The 18,044-nt window shown below is 53.7% G+C and overlaps 1 protein-coding gene across 1 annotated transcript in view; it reads left to right on the forward strand.

Annotated features, from left to right (window-relative positions):
• GFPT2 (glutamine-fructose-6-phosphate transaminase 2) overlaps positions 1–18,044 on the forward strand; it is a 42,401-nt gene that overhangs the window by 16,095 nt on the left and 8,262 nt on the right. Inside the window, exons 5-15 of the mRNA XM_008158664.3 lie at positions 3,672–3,730; positions 4,394–4,528; positions 8,059–8,120; positions 9,906–9,985; positions 10,430–10,547; positions 10,836–10,999; positions 12,491–12,586; positions 12,669–12,766; positions 13,047–13,167; positions 15,476–15,633; positions 15,779–15,893. Coding sequence (XP_008156886.2) covers positions 3,672–3,730; positions 4,394–4,528; positions 8,059–8,120; positions 9,906–9,985; positions 10,430–10,547; positions 10,836–10,999; positions 12,491–12,586; positions 12,669–12,766; positions 13,047–13,167; positions 15,476–15,633; positions 15,779–15,893 — 1,206 coding nt within the window. The remainder of the gene's footprint in view (positions 1–3,671; positions 3,731–4,393; positions 4,529–8,058; positions 8,121–9,905; positions 9,986–10,429; positions 10,548–10,835; positions 11,000–12,490; positions 12,587–12,668; positions 12,767–13,046; positions 13,168–15,475; positions 15,634–15,778; positions 15,894–18,044) is intronic.

Consider the following 18,044-nt stretch of genomic DNA (forward strand, 5'->3'; position numbering starts at 1 on the left):
CCCACACCCACCACCGGCGGGTTCTCAGCCAGCCTGTCTTCCCTGAGGACCCAAGCTGGTGGCGCCGGCCCCCGACAGGAGGCAGATCCGCCTGCTCGGGGCGGTGCTGACCCGCAGGCACACGAGGCACTTCCTGTGGGACTGCGGGCTCTCGGGAGCCCAGCCTGAGGGGCCGTGGCTGCGTGCGGGGTGAAGGGCTGAAGGGTTCTGGAGGCTGGGCACTGGAGGGAAAGATAGCGTTGCTTCCTCATCCCCAAACCCGCCCTGCCCCTGAAGAGAGTGGTCCTGGGCAAGGGCAGGGAGCTGGGCCGACCTTGGTTCACCGTCGGAGGTGCCCCTGCGGGGGCCTCAGCAGCTGGCAGCCCAAGAGCTCCTCCCAGCAGCAGAGCCCTCCATTCGGCTCCTTTGCTTTTGTAAGAAATGAGAGTGACGGTGTGGGAACGTCCAGACATCTGGCATCCCTGGGCAAAGTGGACGGACAGGCAGCAGGCCAGGGTCAGAGAGCAGGGGCACAGCCACTGCGCACGGCAGCCCCACGAGCACCAGGCCCCATTTGGTGGGCTGCGGGCTCCCCAGTTCTCCCAGATGCCTCCGTGTGCCAGCCCCAGCTCTTGGGGCCTCATCCCTCGCCTGGGCCCCCAGGACAGTTCTCCTGAATCATACCCCTCCCCCTTTCATGGGGGTGGACTGGTAGGTCTGGGGCTCCCAGTGGGGGGCTCCATGGTCAGCCCCACGACTGTCGGTCCCCTGCAATAGGACACAGTAGGCATGTGAGATGGGAGAAGCGTTGGCCCTGGATCCCTCCCAGGGCTCCGAACAAGGGCCTGAGACGTCATCTGGGCCCTCACGTGGGTCCCCACTCAGGGTTGAGCCTGGTCAGGTCAGGGCATGATGGGCGAGGGTGTCCGGTAGAGAGAATGGTCTTTGGAGTCAGCCAGAGCCCCACTCCGAGACATCGGGCACCGTGCAGGTCCTTGCCAAGCCCCACGTCAAAGGAAGGATCAGACACGTCAGGAGGCTGTGCGGTGCTTGTTAGCAGGCGCTGAGCTAAGCATTCAGCCTCACCGCAGTTCACCCTCCCTGCGCCCTGTCCTTTGCCCCGCGGACACTGCAGTTCCCCAAGGCAGCCCGCCCCCCGATTTGGACAGGAAGGCCTCCTCTGGGGACAGGAGCGTCCCAGGCGCCCCTCTCATCAGAGCAGCGGAGGCAGCACAGGGGCCAGGTGTGCATGCGCCCCCGGGGTCAGAGTCTCGGGTAGCGAGGGTTTTGCTGAGGACTTTTCCCTGGATCTGGTCCATGCCCTGGACCACAGGGCGTCCCACTACTGTGACAGGCACCCTACACCCTGGACCACAGGGCGTCCCACTACTGAGACAGGCACCCTCCACCCTGGACCACAGGGCGTCCCACTACTGCGGCAGGCACCCTACACCCTGGTCCACAGGGCGTCCCACTACTGTGACAGGCACCCTACACCCTGGTCCACAGGGCGTCCCACTACTGTGACAGGCACCCTACACCCTGGTCCACAGGGCGTCCCACTACTGTGACAGGCACCCTACACCCTGGTCCACAGGGCGTCCCACTACTGTGACAGGCACCCTCCACCCTGGTCCACAGGGCGTCCCACTACTGCGGCAGGCACCCTCCACCCTGGACCACAGGGCGTCCCACTACTGCGGCAGGCACCCTCCACCCTGGTCCACAGGGCGTCCCACTACTGCATACACCCTGGACCACAGGGCGGGAGACAGCAGACCCCGTAGTACTGTGGACCTAGGACGTACATCCAGCCAAACCCCAAGCCAGACACAGGGGTGGTGGCTGGCGCAGCAGTGTTGGCTGAGGAAACGTTGCACCAGGCCCATGTGCCCGGACATGTGCCCAGCCACAGTGCCCTGCCTGCCCAGGTGATATGTGAACCCCTACCTCAGTGCCCATGATGGCTCTGTGTCCCCAGAGCAGGGAGGCTCCCAGGAGACGCCCCCACACCCAGACTTAGCAATGCCTGCCCTGACTCAGGATGAGTAATTAAAAACAAAACAACATGGGAAATAAGGAAGATTCGTAACATTTCTTTAGCAACTCAGCCGTGATAGCTGGAGAGCACACTTTCAAGGAAGGCTTACACCCAGCAACGACATTGCGGAAGAAAATTACACAAAGGAGTTCTCACAAAGAAAACACAGATTCTAGGAAGCACATTAACGCTGAGAATTCAGCAGAACGAGGTGAAAGAAAAGTTACTAGTAAGAAAGTAGTGGAAGAAACAATGTCACCGTAGACATGAAAGCAGTTGGAGAGGGGGATGGCGATGGCGGCAGCTAATACAGTAGAGGACCAATAGTCCAACTGGTGTCCCCAAGAGGACACGGACACATGGAGTAGTCAACGCACCAACGCTGTAACCCGGGTGCGCTGGGCTAGCACACCTGCTGAAGTGGCTTTTTAAGAACATGTTTTATTGATTTCAGAGACAGGGCAGGAGGGAGGGAGAGAGAAAGAGAGAGAGAGAGAGAGAGAAACATCAATAAGAGAGAATCATCAATTGGTTTCCTCTTGCATGCCCTCAAGCTCACAACCCAGGCCTGTGCCCTGACCGGGAATCGAATTGTGACCCCCTGGTTGAGGTTCAACCCGTGAGCCACACTAGACGGGCTGAAAATGGCTTTTTTTATTCGAGCCATCTCATTTTTTGTGTGACCACACAAAAGTATACAATATGTTTTAAGAAATATAGAGAAGAAAGTATGGTGAAAATGGAAAAGGTTTTAAAAGATGTAACAGGAAAAAAAATCTGTCCTGTACTGAAAAAAACTTGAGTTGGAGATCCAAATGTTCACTGAATAATAGTCAATATTTACGACAAACGCCCAAAATGTAGACACGTCCTCCTGGAATTACTGACTCTCAGGGATAATAGTCTTTCCGTTATCTAGACTGAAGGGGGAGAGGGGTGCTTGCCAGAACAACTTTCAGATTGGCCTTAGACCTTTCCTCAGCTGTTGACTGAGATGTGCCGCGGCAGCAAAGGGACTGCCCGCCCCTTCCCCCGTTTCACCGGCCCGGGGGCAGGCTGGGGGCAGCCCAGTCAGCTTCTGGGTTGCGGGAGGTGGGAACAGCAGGCAGACCCTACAAAAGAGATGTGCGGTGCTCGTGGCCACACAGGGGTGCGGGGGAGCCCAGGGATGCCAGAACCTCTGGGGATTTTCCTAGAAGAAAGACAGGGTTTTTAAGTGAACCCTCAAAATTTTTCAGCTCAGATCTCTTCACAATTCAGTGTAGTCAAACAGAAGGCCGTGTGTGGACCACTAGCTCGGGACTTCTCTGAGCCGGTTGGGAATTCCTGGAATTGTTTCTGGGTAATGAAGGATTAATCAACCCCATGGACATAAATAGCAGCACTTAATTGGTGACCCTGTAGGCGACAAGTCGAGCTCTGTCCCTGGTCGGATCAGTGGATGCTTTTTATTGGAAGAGGAACGTCTGTTTCCTCAGGTTGAAGTTGTAGTCATAGCCGACATCCGCTGGGACGGTAAATGGCATTTGCTTAGCAGACACCCTATAGGAGCAGGTTTGTAGTTTCAAGCTGCCCAGTTGTTTCCCTTAAGGCACGTCTGACTTGATCCTCACGGCGTCATAGCATTTCTGTCTTGAAACTTTTCTTCCAGAGTTCGTTGTCATTCACAATGGGATCATCACAAATTACAAAGACCTGAAGAAATTTCTGGTAAGATCCTTCCCCCTGGGTAACATCTAAGTCCAGTGCTATTGGTCTCCCCCCAGAAACTTTCTAACCAGCTCATTTCCCTCCGGAAACAAAAGCGGGAGCTGAGTGAGAGCCACTCTTGGCCACGTCAACGCATTGGACGCAAACCTCAGCCCCAGCTCGGCCGGCTCCTCAGATCTTGCTGGAGTAGACAGCAGGGCATGCACAGGGGCCGCTGCAGAGTCGCAGAATCAAAGGAACACGAATTTCCTTTTATTAAAAGTGTCTGCACTAAATTATCGACTCATACACCAAATGGAATGTGGGGCAGGAAGGCAGATGGCCAGTGTCTAAAGGATGAAAAGGTTGTGGTGCTGGCTGGGATGTGGGTGGATTTGACTCAACTCATTTGATTGCTCTGACTGCCGTTATTTTGCAATGTTCAGATTCATGGCAGGGACCAGCTTCGGAGGTGGGGCGTTCTCAGGGAGTACTGAATGACTCAGCTGTGTTATGCTGTGTGATTCTGGCAAACATTTCTCATCCCTTTCACATTTTCCTTGTCACTCTGACAGTTCCTTAAGTCACTCCGAGGGCAAGTCATAAGGGAGGAGAGGGAGCTGGCCCGGCCAGCATTTCGCAATGACCATTATCTGACACCCTGTGTCCAACCAAATATTCCAGGAAAGCAAAGGCTATGAGTTTGAGTCAGAGACAGACACGGAGACTATCGCCAAGCTGATCAAATACGTGTTCGACAACAGAGAGATCGAGGACATCTCATTTTCAACACTGGTCGAGAGAGTCATTCAGCAGTTGGTGAGTTACAGGTCACACCTGTCTCAGTCATCCCTTCATTTTGCATAAGCATTAGGCAAATACATGCCAAGTACCCGAGAATTCAAGTTGGCTCACCTACAGCATCTGGCGTTAAGATATCAGATCCTTGTAATATCCAGAGAAGTCCTGAGGTTTGAGTGGTAAACACCAAATGGAAGTGCCTTGCCTCGTTTTAACGCCTCTGAGATTGTGATTGGCCTCGGAACTGTGGCCACTTCCCACCGCCGGTTACACACAGGACCTTGGTGGTGGGGGTTCACATTGTCATCCTGTCGTTTGAGATGTTTGTGCCATTAGATACATAACCTAGATGCCTCTCATTGATGTCGACTTAGAATTGTCCCAGGGGAGAAATGGCACAGCATCCTTCCTGAGAGAAGGAAGAAAGGGAGGGAGGAAAGGAGGGAGGGAGGGAGGGAGGGAGGGAGGGGAAGTGAAGAGAGTTGGTGCAGATTGTCAAGAAGTTGGATTGGAGAGGAAGGGTGCAAAGATTTGGCCCAGTGGCCAGAGAGGGTTGCAGTTCCAAGGGAGGATTGTGCTCTGGGGATGGATGTCAGATCAGGTCTGTGTGCTGAAGGCAATGATCCAGGAGAGAGAGATTCATGACGTCCCAGAGGGTTGGACCCACAGGACAAAGTCCCTGCTAAGGGGCATACGCTGGGGGAATTATCAGAGAGGCCCCTCCTTGGAGGAGGAGGTGGAGCAGACCCAGGCCCCTCGGGGAATGGTCGGGGAGGAGGAGAGGTCTCCAGACTTCCCAGAGCATCAGTGCCCCCCAGCAGCGCCTCTAAGAGGGGGGCAGCCTGCAGACAGTGTTCAGGGCTGAGAATGTGGAGCGCCCCTCCCCGCCCCCCGCGCCAGTCAGCGCTGCTTGGCTACCACAACGTGGTTTAAAACTTATCACCCTTTGGTGCTTTCAGTCTTTTTTAAAAAGTACGTCTATTGTAGAGCCCTTTGCTCTGTGACTCCCATGTGGGGGGCGATGATTTAGAGGACAGGTTTATAAACGGGAGTTTGACCGAACATAAAGTACAATGTGCTGTGCGTAATGGGCAGGAAGGCGATTCGGCTTTGCAGCGTAGTGCTCTCTCTTTTCCATTTGTAATTTTAAATTTCAGAAATACCTCCCCGTGACGGCACTTTTAAATTTCAACGACGTCTCTCCACAGCTCTTTTGGGCAGAGAATGAGAAGTATATTCTATTCAGTCCTATGTGGTTGTAGACCAGCGATTTTCAACTCGTGTGCTGCAAGAATTTTTGAAACATGCAATACCTGATTGCTTAGTCAGGGGCACTGACTTCTTTCCTTTAGATTGTCAAATAAAAGAATGATAACAGTGCAGCCACTGTGGGAAACAGTATGGAGTTTCCTCAAAAAACTGAAAATGGAACTGCCATTTGACCCAGTGATCCTACTTCTAGGAATATATCCCAAGAAAACAGAAACACCAATCAGAAAGGATATATGTACCCCTGTGTTCATAGCAGCACAATTTACAATAGCTAAGATTTGGAGACAACCTAAGTGCCCATCAGCAGATGAGTGGATTAGAAAACTGTGGTACATCTACACAATGGAATTCTATGCTGCTGTGAAAAAGAAGGAACTCTTACCATTTGCAACAGCATGGGTGTCCTGGAGAGCATTGTGCTAAGTGAAATAAGCCAGTCAGAGAAAGATAAGTATCACATGATCTCACTCATTTGTGGACTATGATGAACAACATAAACTGATGAACAAAAATAGATCCAGAGACAGAGAAGCATCAGACAGACTGTCAAACCTCAGAGGGAAGGCGGGGGTGCAGGGGGGGGGAGGGTAGGAGACCAACCAAAGGACTTGTATGTGTGCATATAAGCATAACCAATGGACACAGACACTAGGGGGGTGAGGGCATATGCTGGGGGACGGGGGTGGCTGGGGAGGTCAGTGGGGGAAACAGGAGACATATGTAATTCTTTTTTTAAAATTTTATCTTATTGTTAAAGTATTACAAATAGTAGTACATATATCTCCTTTTTATATGTAATTCTTTAAACAATAAAGATTTTTAAAAAATGATAACAGCTGCCCTGGCCGGCATGGCTCAGTGGTTAGAACATCGGAATATGCACAAAGGGTCACGGGTTCGATTCCTGGTCAAGGGCACATACCTGGGTTACAGGTTCAATCCCCGGCCCCAACAGCCCACATGCTGGAGACAACCTATCTATCTAACCCCCTTCTCCTCTCACTCTCCCCCTCCCTCCCTCTTTCCCCCTCACCCCTCCCTCCCCTTCTTTCCCTCCCTTCCACTCTCTCTAAAAAAACAACAACAATGGAATAAAATGCCCTCGGGTAAGAATTAACCAAAAACAAAAATGACAACAGCCAACACAAAAATAGCCATCCAGTATGAATGGATTAAAAATACACCTAATTTTTTTGTTCCCATCGGCAAAAAAATGTATTTTTTGGTGTGCTGCAGAATTGTAGTAATTAGTTTATGTGTGCCATGAGATGAAAAGGGTTGAAAATCTCTGTTGTGGACAACACCTGCAGGGTGAATGTCAGGCTGCTCGGGTCTGCCTGAGGCCCTTCATTTGGGGTAGTGTGAGAGGCCCTCAGAGGCCGGGGGCGCTGACCTGGGGTCCCCTGGTTGAGTGACTGAGTCAGCAAACTGGTCATAGCACGCTGGCTGCATGGGGCCTTAGGTCTTCCCAGGGTTCCAGACCTTGGGGGATTTCACATGAAAGTCCAGATTTACAGCTGGTTATTTCTAACCAACGTCTACTAGAGTCAGAGCAAAGTAGTGTAGGCGGGTAGAATGTAGAAAAGGGAATTATGCACTAAGGACTTAAATGGAAAGAGCATTTGGAATCTTGAGTTAGGATAACTGGATTTTAGCTCTGGTTTGATTCCAGTTATTACTTAATCCTCACCCCAGAAATAATAATTGCATCACAGTTCATGCTTCTATTAGGTTCTCTATATGGCAGGCTCTGTTCTAATGCATTGGTTCCCAGAAGCCATACGAAGTCTTACTTTCATTCCCCACGAGGAAAATGTGGCACCAAGAAGGCTGCAGCAGTGCCCAGCCGCAGGGTGGTGTGAGCTGAGCTAAGCACAGGTCCTGGAGCGTTAGCCCCTGGAACCCTCACAGGTGCTCCCTGAGTCCTAGGAGATGCTGTTCCCGGGGCAGGAGCCCTGGCCCTGGTTATCCCCTGGTCCCTGGTTCTGATGCACCAGCTCACCCAGTTCATCGCAGAGCTGGGATTTGTCTCTCCGGGGCCTCGGCAGGTGTGGCTGCTGTTGGTCACAAGGTCTGGTCTTTGTAATTAGCGTGGTGCCGTCTATGGCACTTTCCTCCTGATGTCACCAACATGGTCCTGCGTCCGGTGCCCTGAGGGAGCACCAGGACCGCCCTCAGGGAAGAGAGGCCCAGGGAGACCTGCCAGGGGGATCAGGCTGCAGCGGCCTGGCTTAGCAGAGTGAGCTGTTCCTCACTTCTCTTCCCTGTGCTTTCAGGAAGGAGCATTCGCATTGGTTTTCAAGAGCATCCACTACCCGGGAGAAGCCGTTGCCACAAGGTAAGGCAAACACGTGAATATTTCCCGTAGCAAATAACTAAAATACAGTCACTCAGCTTGAGGCACGAGGGCCTAGGCCTCTGGACAAGTGGAAGGCACTTGCTCTATCTAAAGGACAGCTGTGGCTTAGCCACAGAGAATGCACCCCGTCCTCTCTTTGGCCAGAGCTTCTGCCATGTTAACAGAAAAAACAGAATTGGATTTTTATTTGCAATCTCCATATTTTTAGAAGTTGACAACAAATTCAAATTTCAAATAAAATTGTATTAAGGCATATCCAGCTGATATGCTTTATACATAACTAGAGGCTCGGTGCATGAAATCCATGCACGGGTAGGGGCCCTAGGCTTGGCTGGCGATCAGGGCCGATCGGCTGGGCAATCGCCCACCTTGGCTGGCCTGAGGCCTGCAGGCTGGGGGCAACTCCTGCGTTGAATGTCTGCCCCCTGGTGGTCAGTGTACGTCATAGCGACCGGTTGTTCCACTGGTGGTTCTGCCGTTTGGTCGATTTGTGTATTAGGCTTTTATCATATAGGATAAAAGATAGTCCAAAATATTCAAGGCACTCACAGCACGTTCTGCAAAGACACAGACTTTGTCCCCCTACTTGGATAAATCAGAGTGAGGTCCAAACAGGCAACAGTACTGGGAAATAAGATCTATTACAAATGAAGAAATATTTAGGGCCTGTATTGAGTCAGGTTAGCAGGCCAAGTGGATATATGTGGGCTGGACTCAGGCTGACTTAAGTCATTTATGAGTACATTAATCTAAGTTAGCAAGAAACTGGTTGATGTAAAATATTACCCCATTGTCTTCTAATTAATGTGTTCAAGACAGTGCTCTTTAATTGCCTTGTGAATACATCCCCAGTGTTTCCTTCCTATTAACCAGCTAACATGCAGGGGAGGGAAGGCATGTGTTTTTGGAAGGCCTGGCGTTCTGAGTTGCAGAAATGAACTGCGTGCTACCCAGAGCACCCATTGTGAATTCGGTTTGCATGCTGTAATTCATAAGAATGAGCAGACAATTAGGTTTTGGAGGCAGGATGCCATTCAATTCATGGAACAGTGCCTTGTAAACACATGATGTGTGGAAGTTGTGAGCCAGAAAGGAATGCCTAAAGCACTTTGCTGAAGACTGCCTTCTGGTGCCAGTGGCTGAGCTGGGGTGGGGGTACAGGGGACTTGCGTTAGGGGCCCTCACTCAGCTCAGCGGCAGGAATTGCCCATCACCGTCCCCTTTGGGAGGAGTCTGCCTTGTGCAGGTTGGAGATCCAAACTTCACCGAGGTGTTCCTTAGGCAGAAACAAAACTGCCCTAGAAAGCGCTTTAAGTGGCCCACAAAGTTGAGCGCACCCAAAGCCAGCCGGATGCTCCCCGAGGCTGGAGGACCCCTCAGCTAGATGAAAGGGGCAAAGAGAGTGTTTGTGCAGACCCTGGGCTGCCTCTTTAGAGATGGGCGGGGAGCAGAGGCAGGTGGAGACCCTGGCACACCTGCTGCTGCCGGGGCCTAACAGGGACTTGGCTTCGGACGCCAGCACCGTGTGGGGTCTCACTGGGCAGGTGGGTGGCACCACAGAGGCGAGCTGGGGTTCTCACGCTGGCCTGCTGGGCTCCGCCCTGAGCCTTGGAGCATCTTCCTGTGGCCCGGCGTCCACCGTGTGGGACCCTTTGCCGCAGGGGACCGGTGAGATGTGGGGACTGTCCTCAGTGCTCAGAGGACATCCAGCCCCATCCCAGGTGTCAAGGTGACGGCTAACCCGACCCCCTCTCTTCCCTGCAGGAGAGGCAGCCCCCTGCTCATCGGAGTGCGGAGCGAATACAAGCTCTCCACAGAAGAGGTCCCCGTCCTGTACATGACACGTAAGTCCCTTCAGGAGGACCGACGGTGCTGCTGCAGCCCGGCAGCCCTGCCCCCGGAGGCATGGTGCCCTCACCATGTCTGGGTGGCCCACACGTGGCACCAGATCCAGAAGGTTCTCAGGCAACTGAGCCTCGGCTCCGTTTTTCCGAAAGCTTTTTGACTCCGGACACTTTACACCAGTATCCCCAAGCCCAGGGGATGGCGTGCTGCTCTGGTACATGCAGGCAGCCTGCCCGGGTTCCAGCGGTGATTTGGCGTGTTCTCTTTGCGGCAGCTTAAATGCTCTTGCTATTTGGGGATCTTTCACGCTATTTGGCTGACACAGCCAAAGCTAAAAATGGCACATTTCTCCCACACACATTCAAGTGGAAATGGGCTCTATGCTGCACGGTATTCAAACCAAAGGGTTTAACGGGACGTGCGATCCTCTCTGCTCTCACTAGGCAACATTGAGAACGTGGAAAACATCCGTAAACCGAGGGTGCAGAGGCTGGACAGCTCCACCTGCCTGCATGCCGTGGGCAACAAAGCTGTGGAATTCTTCTTCGCTTCCGACGCCAGGTAGCCGAGCCTCGTCTTCTTCCCTTCCTGGGACTGTGTAATCAAGAATGACCGGCTGCACCGCCGTTTCTTATTCACCCCCCACATGAGCTGTTTCCTCCCAGCCAGCAGGGGCAGGGGTTGTCAGATTTCAGTTCTTGGTGGCCTTCCTGGGCAATAAATCAGTGTGTGATGCCCCTTCCCCCCTAAAATGCCATTCAGTGCCCTGATGTGGACTCCGCTGGGGAGGCCGGGCATGATGGCCGTCGAGCACAGTCCCCCCTGTGATGCCCGTGTTTGCTTGCCCAGCGCTATCATAGAGCACACCAACCGGGTCATCTTCCTCGAGGACGATGACATCGCCGCAGCGGCTGATGGGAAACTCTCCATTCACCGGGTCAAGCGTTCGGCCAGTGATGACCCATCTCGAGCCATCCAGACCTTGCAGATGGAATTGCAGCAGATCATGAAAGGCAGGTGTCCTCTGAGAGTCGGGCCAGCAGCCTCGGGGACAGGCGCTCCCTGGGGACGCTCCTGAGCCTCTCTGCCCTGCCCGGTGGGCACCACAGTGGGGCCTCCACAAAGGGGCTCAGGTGATCTCAGGGTGTGGGGATCCTGCCCTGGCTCCTGCGGGGGAGCCTCTGAGTATATCCAGCGCCAGGTCCTCCTGCTCAGTCTGACTGACCATCCACTGCCTCCCTTCACGGCCTCTGGGACACATGTCTGTGCCCCAGCACCATTTCTTCTCTGCGCAGAAGACCTGCGGTGACGGGGAAACTATGGACCCCTTTCTCCTTTCGAGGAGAGCCTCTCTTCCTGCACCCACATCTGCCTTCCTGCACCCACATCTGTCTCTCTGCACCCACATCTGCCTTCCTGCACCCACATCTGTCTCCCTGCACCCACATCTGCCTTCCTGCACCCACATCTGTCTCCCTGCACCCACATCTGTCTCCCTGCACCCACATCTGTCTCCCTGCACCCACATCTGTCTCCCTGCACCCTCTTCTCCACAGGGCAGCCTGGGTAAACTTTTAATAACATCAGAACCTTTGTCCTGCTGCTTAACGCCCTCCAATGGCTTCCTACTGCTCTGAAAATAAAATGTGCCCCCCTCACACACATGCAGTCTGGCCCCACCTCACTCTAGCCCTTCCCACGATGCCCTGCCCACCCTTGGCCGCCTGTCACTCAGACAGGCCCTGGGCTTGCCCACTGTGGGGAGGTGATTGCACTTGCTCTTCCTCTCACAGGATAGTTCTTTTGATCATGTCCCCGGAAATGTCAGCCCCTCAGAGAGCCCCTGGCCCCGTGTCTGCAGTGGCCCACGCTCCTCCCCTGTCTTATGTGCTTCGTGGCTTTTTGTACAAGTCCTCTGCTGAAGGCGGCAGGCAGGGACACTGCAATGGCATGTCTGTGCATCCCCGAGAGCATCCCACCCTGTCTAGACACCTGCAGTCATCAACACAGCACCTGTCTGGGCCCTAACGTACTGCAGCCGCTTGGCCACTTTGACCTGGTCCGACCCCATTCAAATCAGAGCCCTGAAATTCATGTGTGACTGGAAAAGTTTTTCTTTACTCCAGAAGCGAGGAGGCTGTTTGTTTAAGAGAAAGTGGTCTGTTTCTTTGGGCCTGGGCCTAATTTGTACTTCCCTGGGTAGGTGAGCTTTTACTTCCTTCTGGCCTCGCAAAGAGGAGCGTGACCCCATAAGACCAGCCCAGATTGGTTACTCTCATCCCGCCCTCCCTCGTGAGAGGGCCAGGTGCGAAACCTGAGGTCGGAATCCTGCTTCCCTCTCACCTGTCACCATGAGCATCAGGCGAACAACACCTGGTGACTACCCTGCCGGGGCCTTTACCGGTGTCATGCTGACTAACTGCATAACAACTTGGTCTTCATGAAAAGTTAAGCCTGGAAATAAAACTAAAAAGGGACCTGTCTTGTTGCTGTTCATCGCGCAGGTAACTTCAGTGCGTTCATGCAGAAGGAGATCTTCGAACAGCCGGAATCCGTTTTCAATACTATGAGAGGGCGGGTGAACTTTGAGACCAGCACAGGTAATCAATCCCTGGACCTTGCCCCAGGCCCTGCACAGCCCCTGTGTGAGGGCTCAGGCTGACACCCGCGTGTGCCCCACAGTGCTCCTGGGCGGCCTGAAGGCCCACTTGAAGGAGATCCGACGGTGCCGACGGCTCATCGTGATTGGCTGTGGAACCAGCTACCATGCCGCTGTGGCTGTAAGTGCAATGCATGGGCCTCGATGGCCAGGGAGGTAGTGGCCGCCTAGGACAAGAGGCATCCTACATGCTGCCAGGTGTCCGGCCATCCAGCTTTGGGTCCTGTGAGCCAGTGTGAGAGCGGGCACCGTCCTTTCTCCTGCGGTTCTGCCCTGGGTGCCTAAAGGTCCCTCCCCACCAGATACGAAGGCTCCATGTCACAAGTTGTCTCTAGAAGCCCAGCCGCTGGTGTCCCTGTAGTGTCGTGACTGACTTGAGTCCCCATTCTCGTTGGCTTCAGACTCGACAAGTTTTGGAGGAACTTACCGAACTCCCCGTGATGGTTGAACTTGCTAGCGATTTTCTGGACAGGAACACCCCCGTGTTCAGGGATGACGTTTGCTTCTTCATAAGCCAGTCAGGTAAGGGGTCCGGGCTGTGTTAGCTCACCTCGGCTCTGTCCACTCATAACCCACCGAAGTTCTCATGCACCAGCCACATGCGGCCTCTCGTGCATCTGCTCATTGCACCCTCAGCACCTTCGGCGACCGTCCCATTTTATGGGGAGGACCCGGCAGCCAGGGCTTCTTCCTCCTCCTGGTATTTCAAGTCCAAGGCTTATGGGACCACCCATCAGGGCGCCCTAAATGTGCGCTGGGTTTAATTGAGAAAGTTCTTCAAAATTCTGCCGGTTCAAAGGCTGTGTGGTTGCTGGGCAGTGGCCACACCGCCAGCAGGGGAGGCACGGAGAGACGCTGCTCCAGGGTAGGGCTAGCTCAGCAAACCCCGCCGGGTGCCATCCCAACGCTAAGCTGGATGTTTGCTACGGTCGGGCTGGGCCGACGGTTGGAGAGGTGAGCCATGGCCATATGCTGGGAGTGCCCGTGAGCTCCAGGAGGGTTTTAAAAACGTTTTAGCCCTGGCCGGTTTGGCTCAGTGCATAGAGCGTCAACCTGTGGACTGAAGGGCCCCAGGTTCGATTCCGGTCAAGGGCACTTGCCTGGGTTGCAGGCTTGGTCCCCGGTAGGGGGCGTGCAGGAGGCAGCCAATCAGTGATTCCCTGTCATCATTGATGCTTCTATCTCTCTCTTCCTCTCCCTTCCTCTCTGAAATCAATAAAAATATATTTTAAAAAAAGTTTTAATTATGGAAAATTTCCAGCCTTTATCAAAGTAGAGGTTGCCATGAGGAATTGCCTAGCCGTAGCCATGATCAGCTCAGCAGACCTGGGTCAGCCATACCCACAGGTTATTTGGAAGTCAATCTCAGACGTTGTGTTATTTCATCCACAAGAATTTTAGAATGTATCTCTTATGGATAAAAGTGGGGGGGAAAACTAACCACAAAATGGAAGCAGTATTGAAAGTTCCTATAGATATTAGGGCTTCCATTTTGAAATCTTTTTTTTTTAATATATATTTTATTGATATTTTACAGAGAGGAAGGGAGAGGAATAGAGAGTTAGAAACATCGATCAGCTGCCTCCTGCCCACCCCCTACTGGGTATGTGCCTGCAACCTAGGTACATGCCCTTGACCAGAATTGAACCTGGGACCCTTCAGTCCGCAGGCCGACGCTCTATCCACTGAGCCAAACCGGTTAGGCCCAGTTTAAAATCTTAATCCCACTCCTCTTTCAATGACAAACACTCACACAGACACACCCACATCCAGCTGAGCACCATGTACCCCGGTGCTGCCATGTGACGTCAGCTGCCGACATTGCCGGCTTATGGCCCCATCAACATCTAAACATGTTTCATGAATTGGTGGGAGCCACTCACCAAAGAACAGAGGTGGATTTAATGTGAAAAGAATGGAGGGACAGCTCCTGAGTATCTCCACCGAAGGGTTTTAGAGTTCCCTTTTGTTTAGCCCTTTCCATTGAGTTAAAACATGCTATACCAGAACCTGGGGAGCAGGGCTGGTGAAGATGGCGGCATCCTGCTCTCCCCTCCAAGCCCTGAGCCCCGTTGGCACTGAGGAAGGGCCAGGTGACACCCCGGAGTGCCGGATGCAAGGTGGAGAGAAAAAGGAGAGAAGGGCCGGACCGCACAGCGGCACCAGCCTGCACTGCAGAAGAGCTGGGAAGGGCACAGCCGAGAGCGGTGGCTGCGTGGACATCGAAGGCGTTTGGTTGTCTGGCCTGGCTCGTGCTGAGTTTAGTGTGCGTTCTTTAGGATTTGCAAGCTGAGGGAGTTGGTGCTGGCTCATGTGTGAACCTATTTAAGTAGTTTTATTGTAAAAATAATTCTTGTCCACACTGCAAGGCTGCAAGAAGTGCTTTCCTTTATAACAAGGTTTATTTGAGAAAGGCCGATTGGGGGCATTCTTGCTTTTTAAATGTTAAATCGGGGCCCATTCTGAACAAGACAGCTCAGAGCTATAGAACGGGCACGGGGCCCAGGCCCACCCAGGTTGGTGCTGGCTCGTGGCCTTGAGCGAGCAGGCGTTGATGTCCTCTGCTGCGTCCCTCGTCCTCCAGGGGAAAGTGAGGACAGTGGCCTCACAGGCCTGCCAGGAGAGGCGGTGGGAAAGTGCCTGCCACATAAATAGCAGTGGAAGCGTGGATCTAAGAGCAACCAGCAAAACTGTGGAGCATGCATTTTCCTGTCTGGGCGCCAGCGGGCTGTGTCTGGGCGCTGATTTTTGTGTCAGAGCGGGGAGTAAACGGGTGGGGGCAGAGCCATGGCCCGTGAACGCACAGCTGAGAGGAGGGCCTGTGTGGCAGGCGAGACGGCGGACACCCTGCTGGCACTGCGCTACTGCAAGGACCGCGGGGCCCTGACCGTGGGCGTCACCAACACCGTGGGCAGCTCCATCTCTCGAGAGACCGACTGCGGCGTGCACATCAACGCGGGCCCGGAGGTCGGCGTGGCCAGCACCAAGGTAAGGGAGCCGCGTGCGCCCTGCGGGAGGGCCTCGCTCGGCTGGCGGGTGGACGGAGGCCGAGAAGGGCCCGGGGACCTGCCCCCCTCACGTGGTTGCCACCCGCACATCCGCCCCCTCGGTCAGCACTGCCGTTGGTCCGCAGGCTTACACCAGCCAGTTCATCTCCCTGGTGATGTTTGGCCTGATGATGTCGGAAGACCGCGTGTCACTACAAGATCGCCGGCGCGAGATCATCCGTGGCCTGCAGTCGTTACCTGGTATGTTCCAAAATGACACTTCCCGTAACTTCCAAACCCGTGGGCTGTTCTTGGTGCTTTCTTCCCGCCTCTCGATGCTGTGAGTGATGCTGTTATTCACACCCGCCCTTCTCCTCAAACTGCCTCCTCCCCACTGCATGCCTGCTGCAGCTCCCACAGGGCCAAGAGCGAAGTCCACAGTCCTCACCCGTCTCTGGAGCCCTGCCTGCTGGGCCCCTGCCGCCTCTGACCTCATAGAATGCCCTTCTCCAGCCCCCTCTTTTGGGGGCGGGAGGGGGTTCTCACAGACCTTTGGTCCTCAGCAATGGAAAGCTCTTTCCACCCCAGGGCCTTTGCATTCTCTTTCCTTTAGAAACCCTCTTCCTCCATCTCTTTAAGCGGCCAATGGCTTCTCATCACAAGTCTCAGCTCAAATGTCACTTCTTGGGACCCTCCCTGGCCACCCTGCGGTTCCACTCTCCTGCCCCAGCTCTCTATGAAATGTTAGCCGGTTTCACTTCTTTTTTTTTTTTAATCCTCCCCTGAGGACATGCTTAGAGAGAGGAAGAGGGGTGCGGGAGGAGACAGAGAGAGAGAGAGAGAGAGAGAGAGAGAGAGAGAGAATGAGAGAAACATCAATGTGAGAGAGAAACATTGATCGGTTGCCTTCCATATGTGCCCTGACTGGGAATTGAACCTGCAACCCAGGTATGTGCCCTGACCATGAATCAAACTGGCAACTCTTCAGTGCATAGGACGATGCTCAGCCAGCTGAGCCACTCCAGCCAGGCCAGCCAGGTTCTTTTCTGTATAGCTCATGCTGTGATCCAAAATTACCTGTTCACCTATGTACTGGCTTATCTCCCCAACTAACATGTCAGCTCAGTGAGCACACAGTCAGCCTTGTCACAGTCACTGCTGGGTACCAGGTGCCAAGCATACAGTAGGTGCGCGGGAAAGACCTGAGAAAGCACATGGCCGAGTCTCTTCCTGCCCCCGACAGCTCCTTTACAGCCTCCCCAAACTCCTCTTTTGCTTGGTCCCATCTTTCGCTGTCGGTGAGATACAGTGTCTGTCGCACAAAATTGCAAGCTCTTTGGTTTCAGTCACTCACTCATTCACTGCACTCACACGTACTCCGCACCAGCCGCCTGCCCGAGGCTATCCTGGGACTGCCAGGATGCGCAGCAGCTCCTTTCCCTCACCACTTACACGCCAGGGAAGGAAAGAGGCCTCTTAGGTTTGCTTTGTGCAGGCCTCAGAATAGGAAATGGAAAGACCTCACCCCATGGATGCCACAAGGCTGGGCAGCCCCTTTAAGAGATGGGGCAGTCCTGGGTCCTCCCCGGGAGCCAGGGGCCAATCCCAGAGAAGGCAATGAGGGAAAGCCACCATCTGACCATACAAAGCCTAGGGATCTGAATCTGCCCAACACAACATGCTGGAAATTTATTGCCACGAAAGACACTCTTAACTTGAAGCAGGTAATAACCCTGGAAAAGCAGGACCTTATCCTGATGTCTAACTCCGCAGTTCCTAAGATGTGGTCCACAGGTCCTAGGGGTCTGCAAGGCCCTTGCAGTCAAAACTATATTCACAGTGATGCCTTCTTTATCTACACTAATAAAAGAGAAAGATGCAAATTGACCATACCTTCACAATGCCCACCAGCCAATCAGGAGTGTATGCAAATTAACCCAACAAAGATGGTGGGTTAATTTGCATATGCGGGCAGCTCCGTGCCTCCGGGCAGCGTGGGAAGGCAGAAAGGCGGCTCCTGCCTGAGCAAAGGCGGTGCTGGCAGCCAGGGGAAGGAAGGCCCATTCTTGCACGAATCTTTGTGCATCAGCCCTCTAGTCATAAATAAGTCATGTTTGCCTTCTGCCACGTGGACATTTGAAAGGCAGCGGTGGCCACCCCTGGCACCTCAGCCCACCTCCCCGCAGAGGCGCCGTGCTCTCAGCAGCCACCGCGCACCCGCTTCACTTACAGTTGCCCTTGATGACGCAGGAGAGTGCATCAGTCTTACTAAAGCACGGTGCTTTTTAATGTGCTGTGTAACCAGATGGGAAGGATGCGTTAAGTACTTCTGCTGGACCCTGAAGCACGAGGGTCGTCTCAAAGACACGTGGTTGTTGGAGTAGCAAGCTGACTTGGGTATGTGGCAGGCAT

The sequence above is a fragment of the Eptesicus fuscus genome, chromosome 6 (assembly GCF_027574615.1).
Source record: "Eptesicus fuscus isolate TK198812 chromosome 6, DD_ASM_mEF_20220401, whole genome shotgun sequence".
NCBI classification, from domain to species: Eukaryota; Metazoa; Chordata; class Mammalia; order Chiroptera; family Vespertilionidae; genus Eptesicus; species Eptesicus fuscus.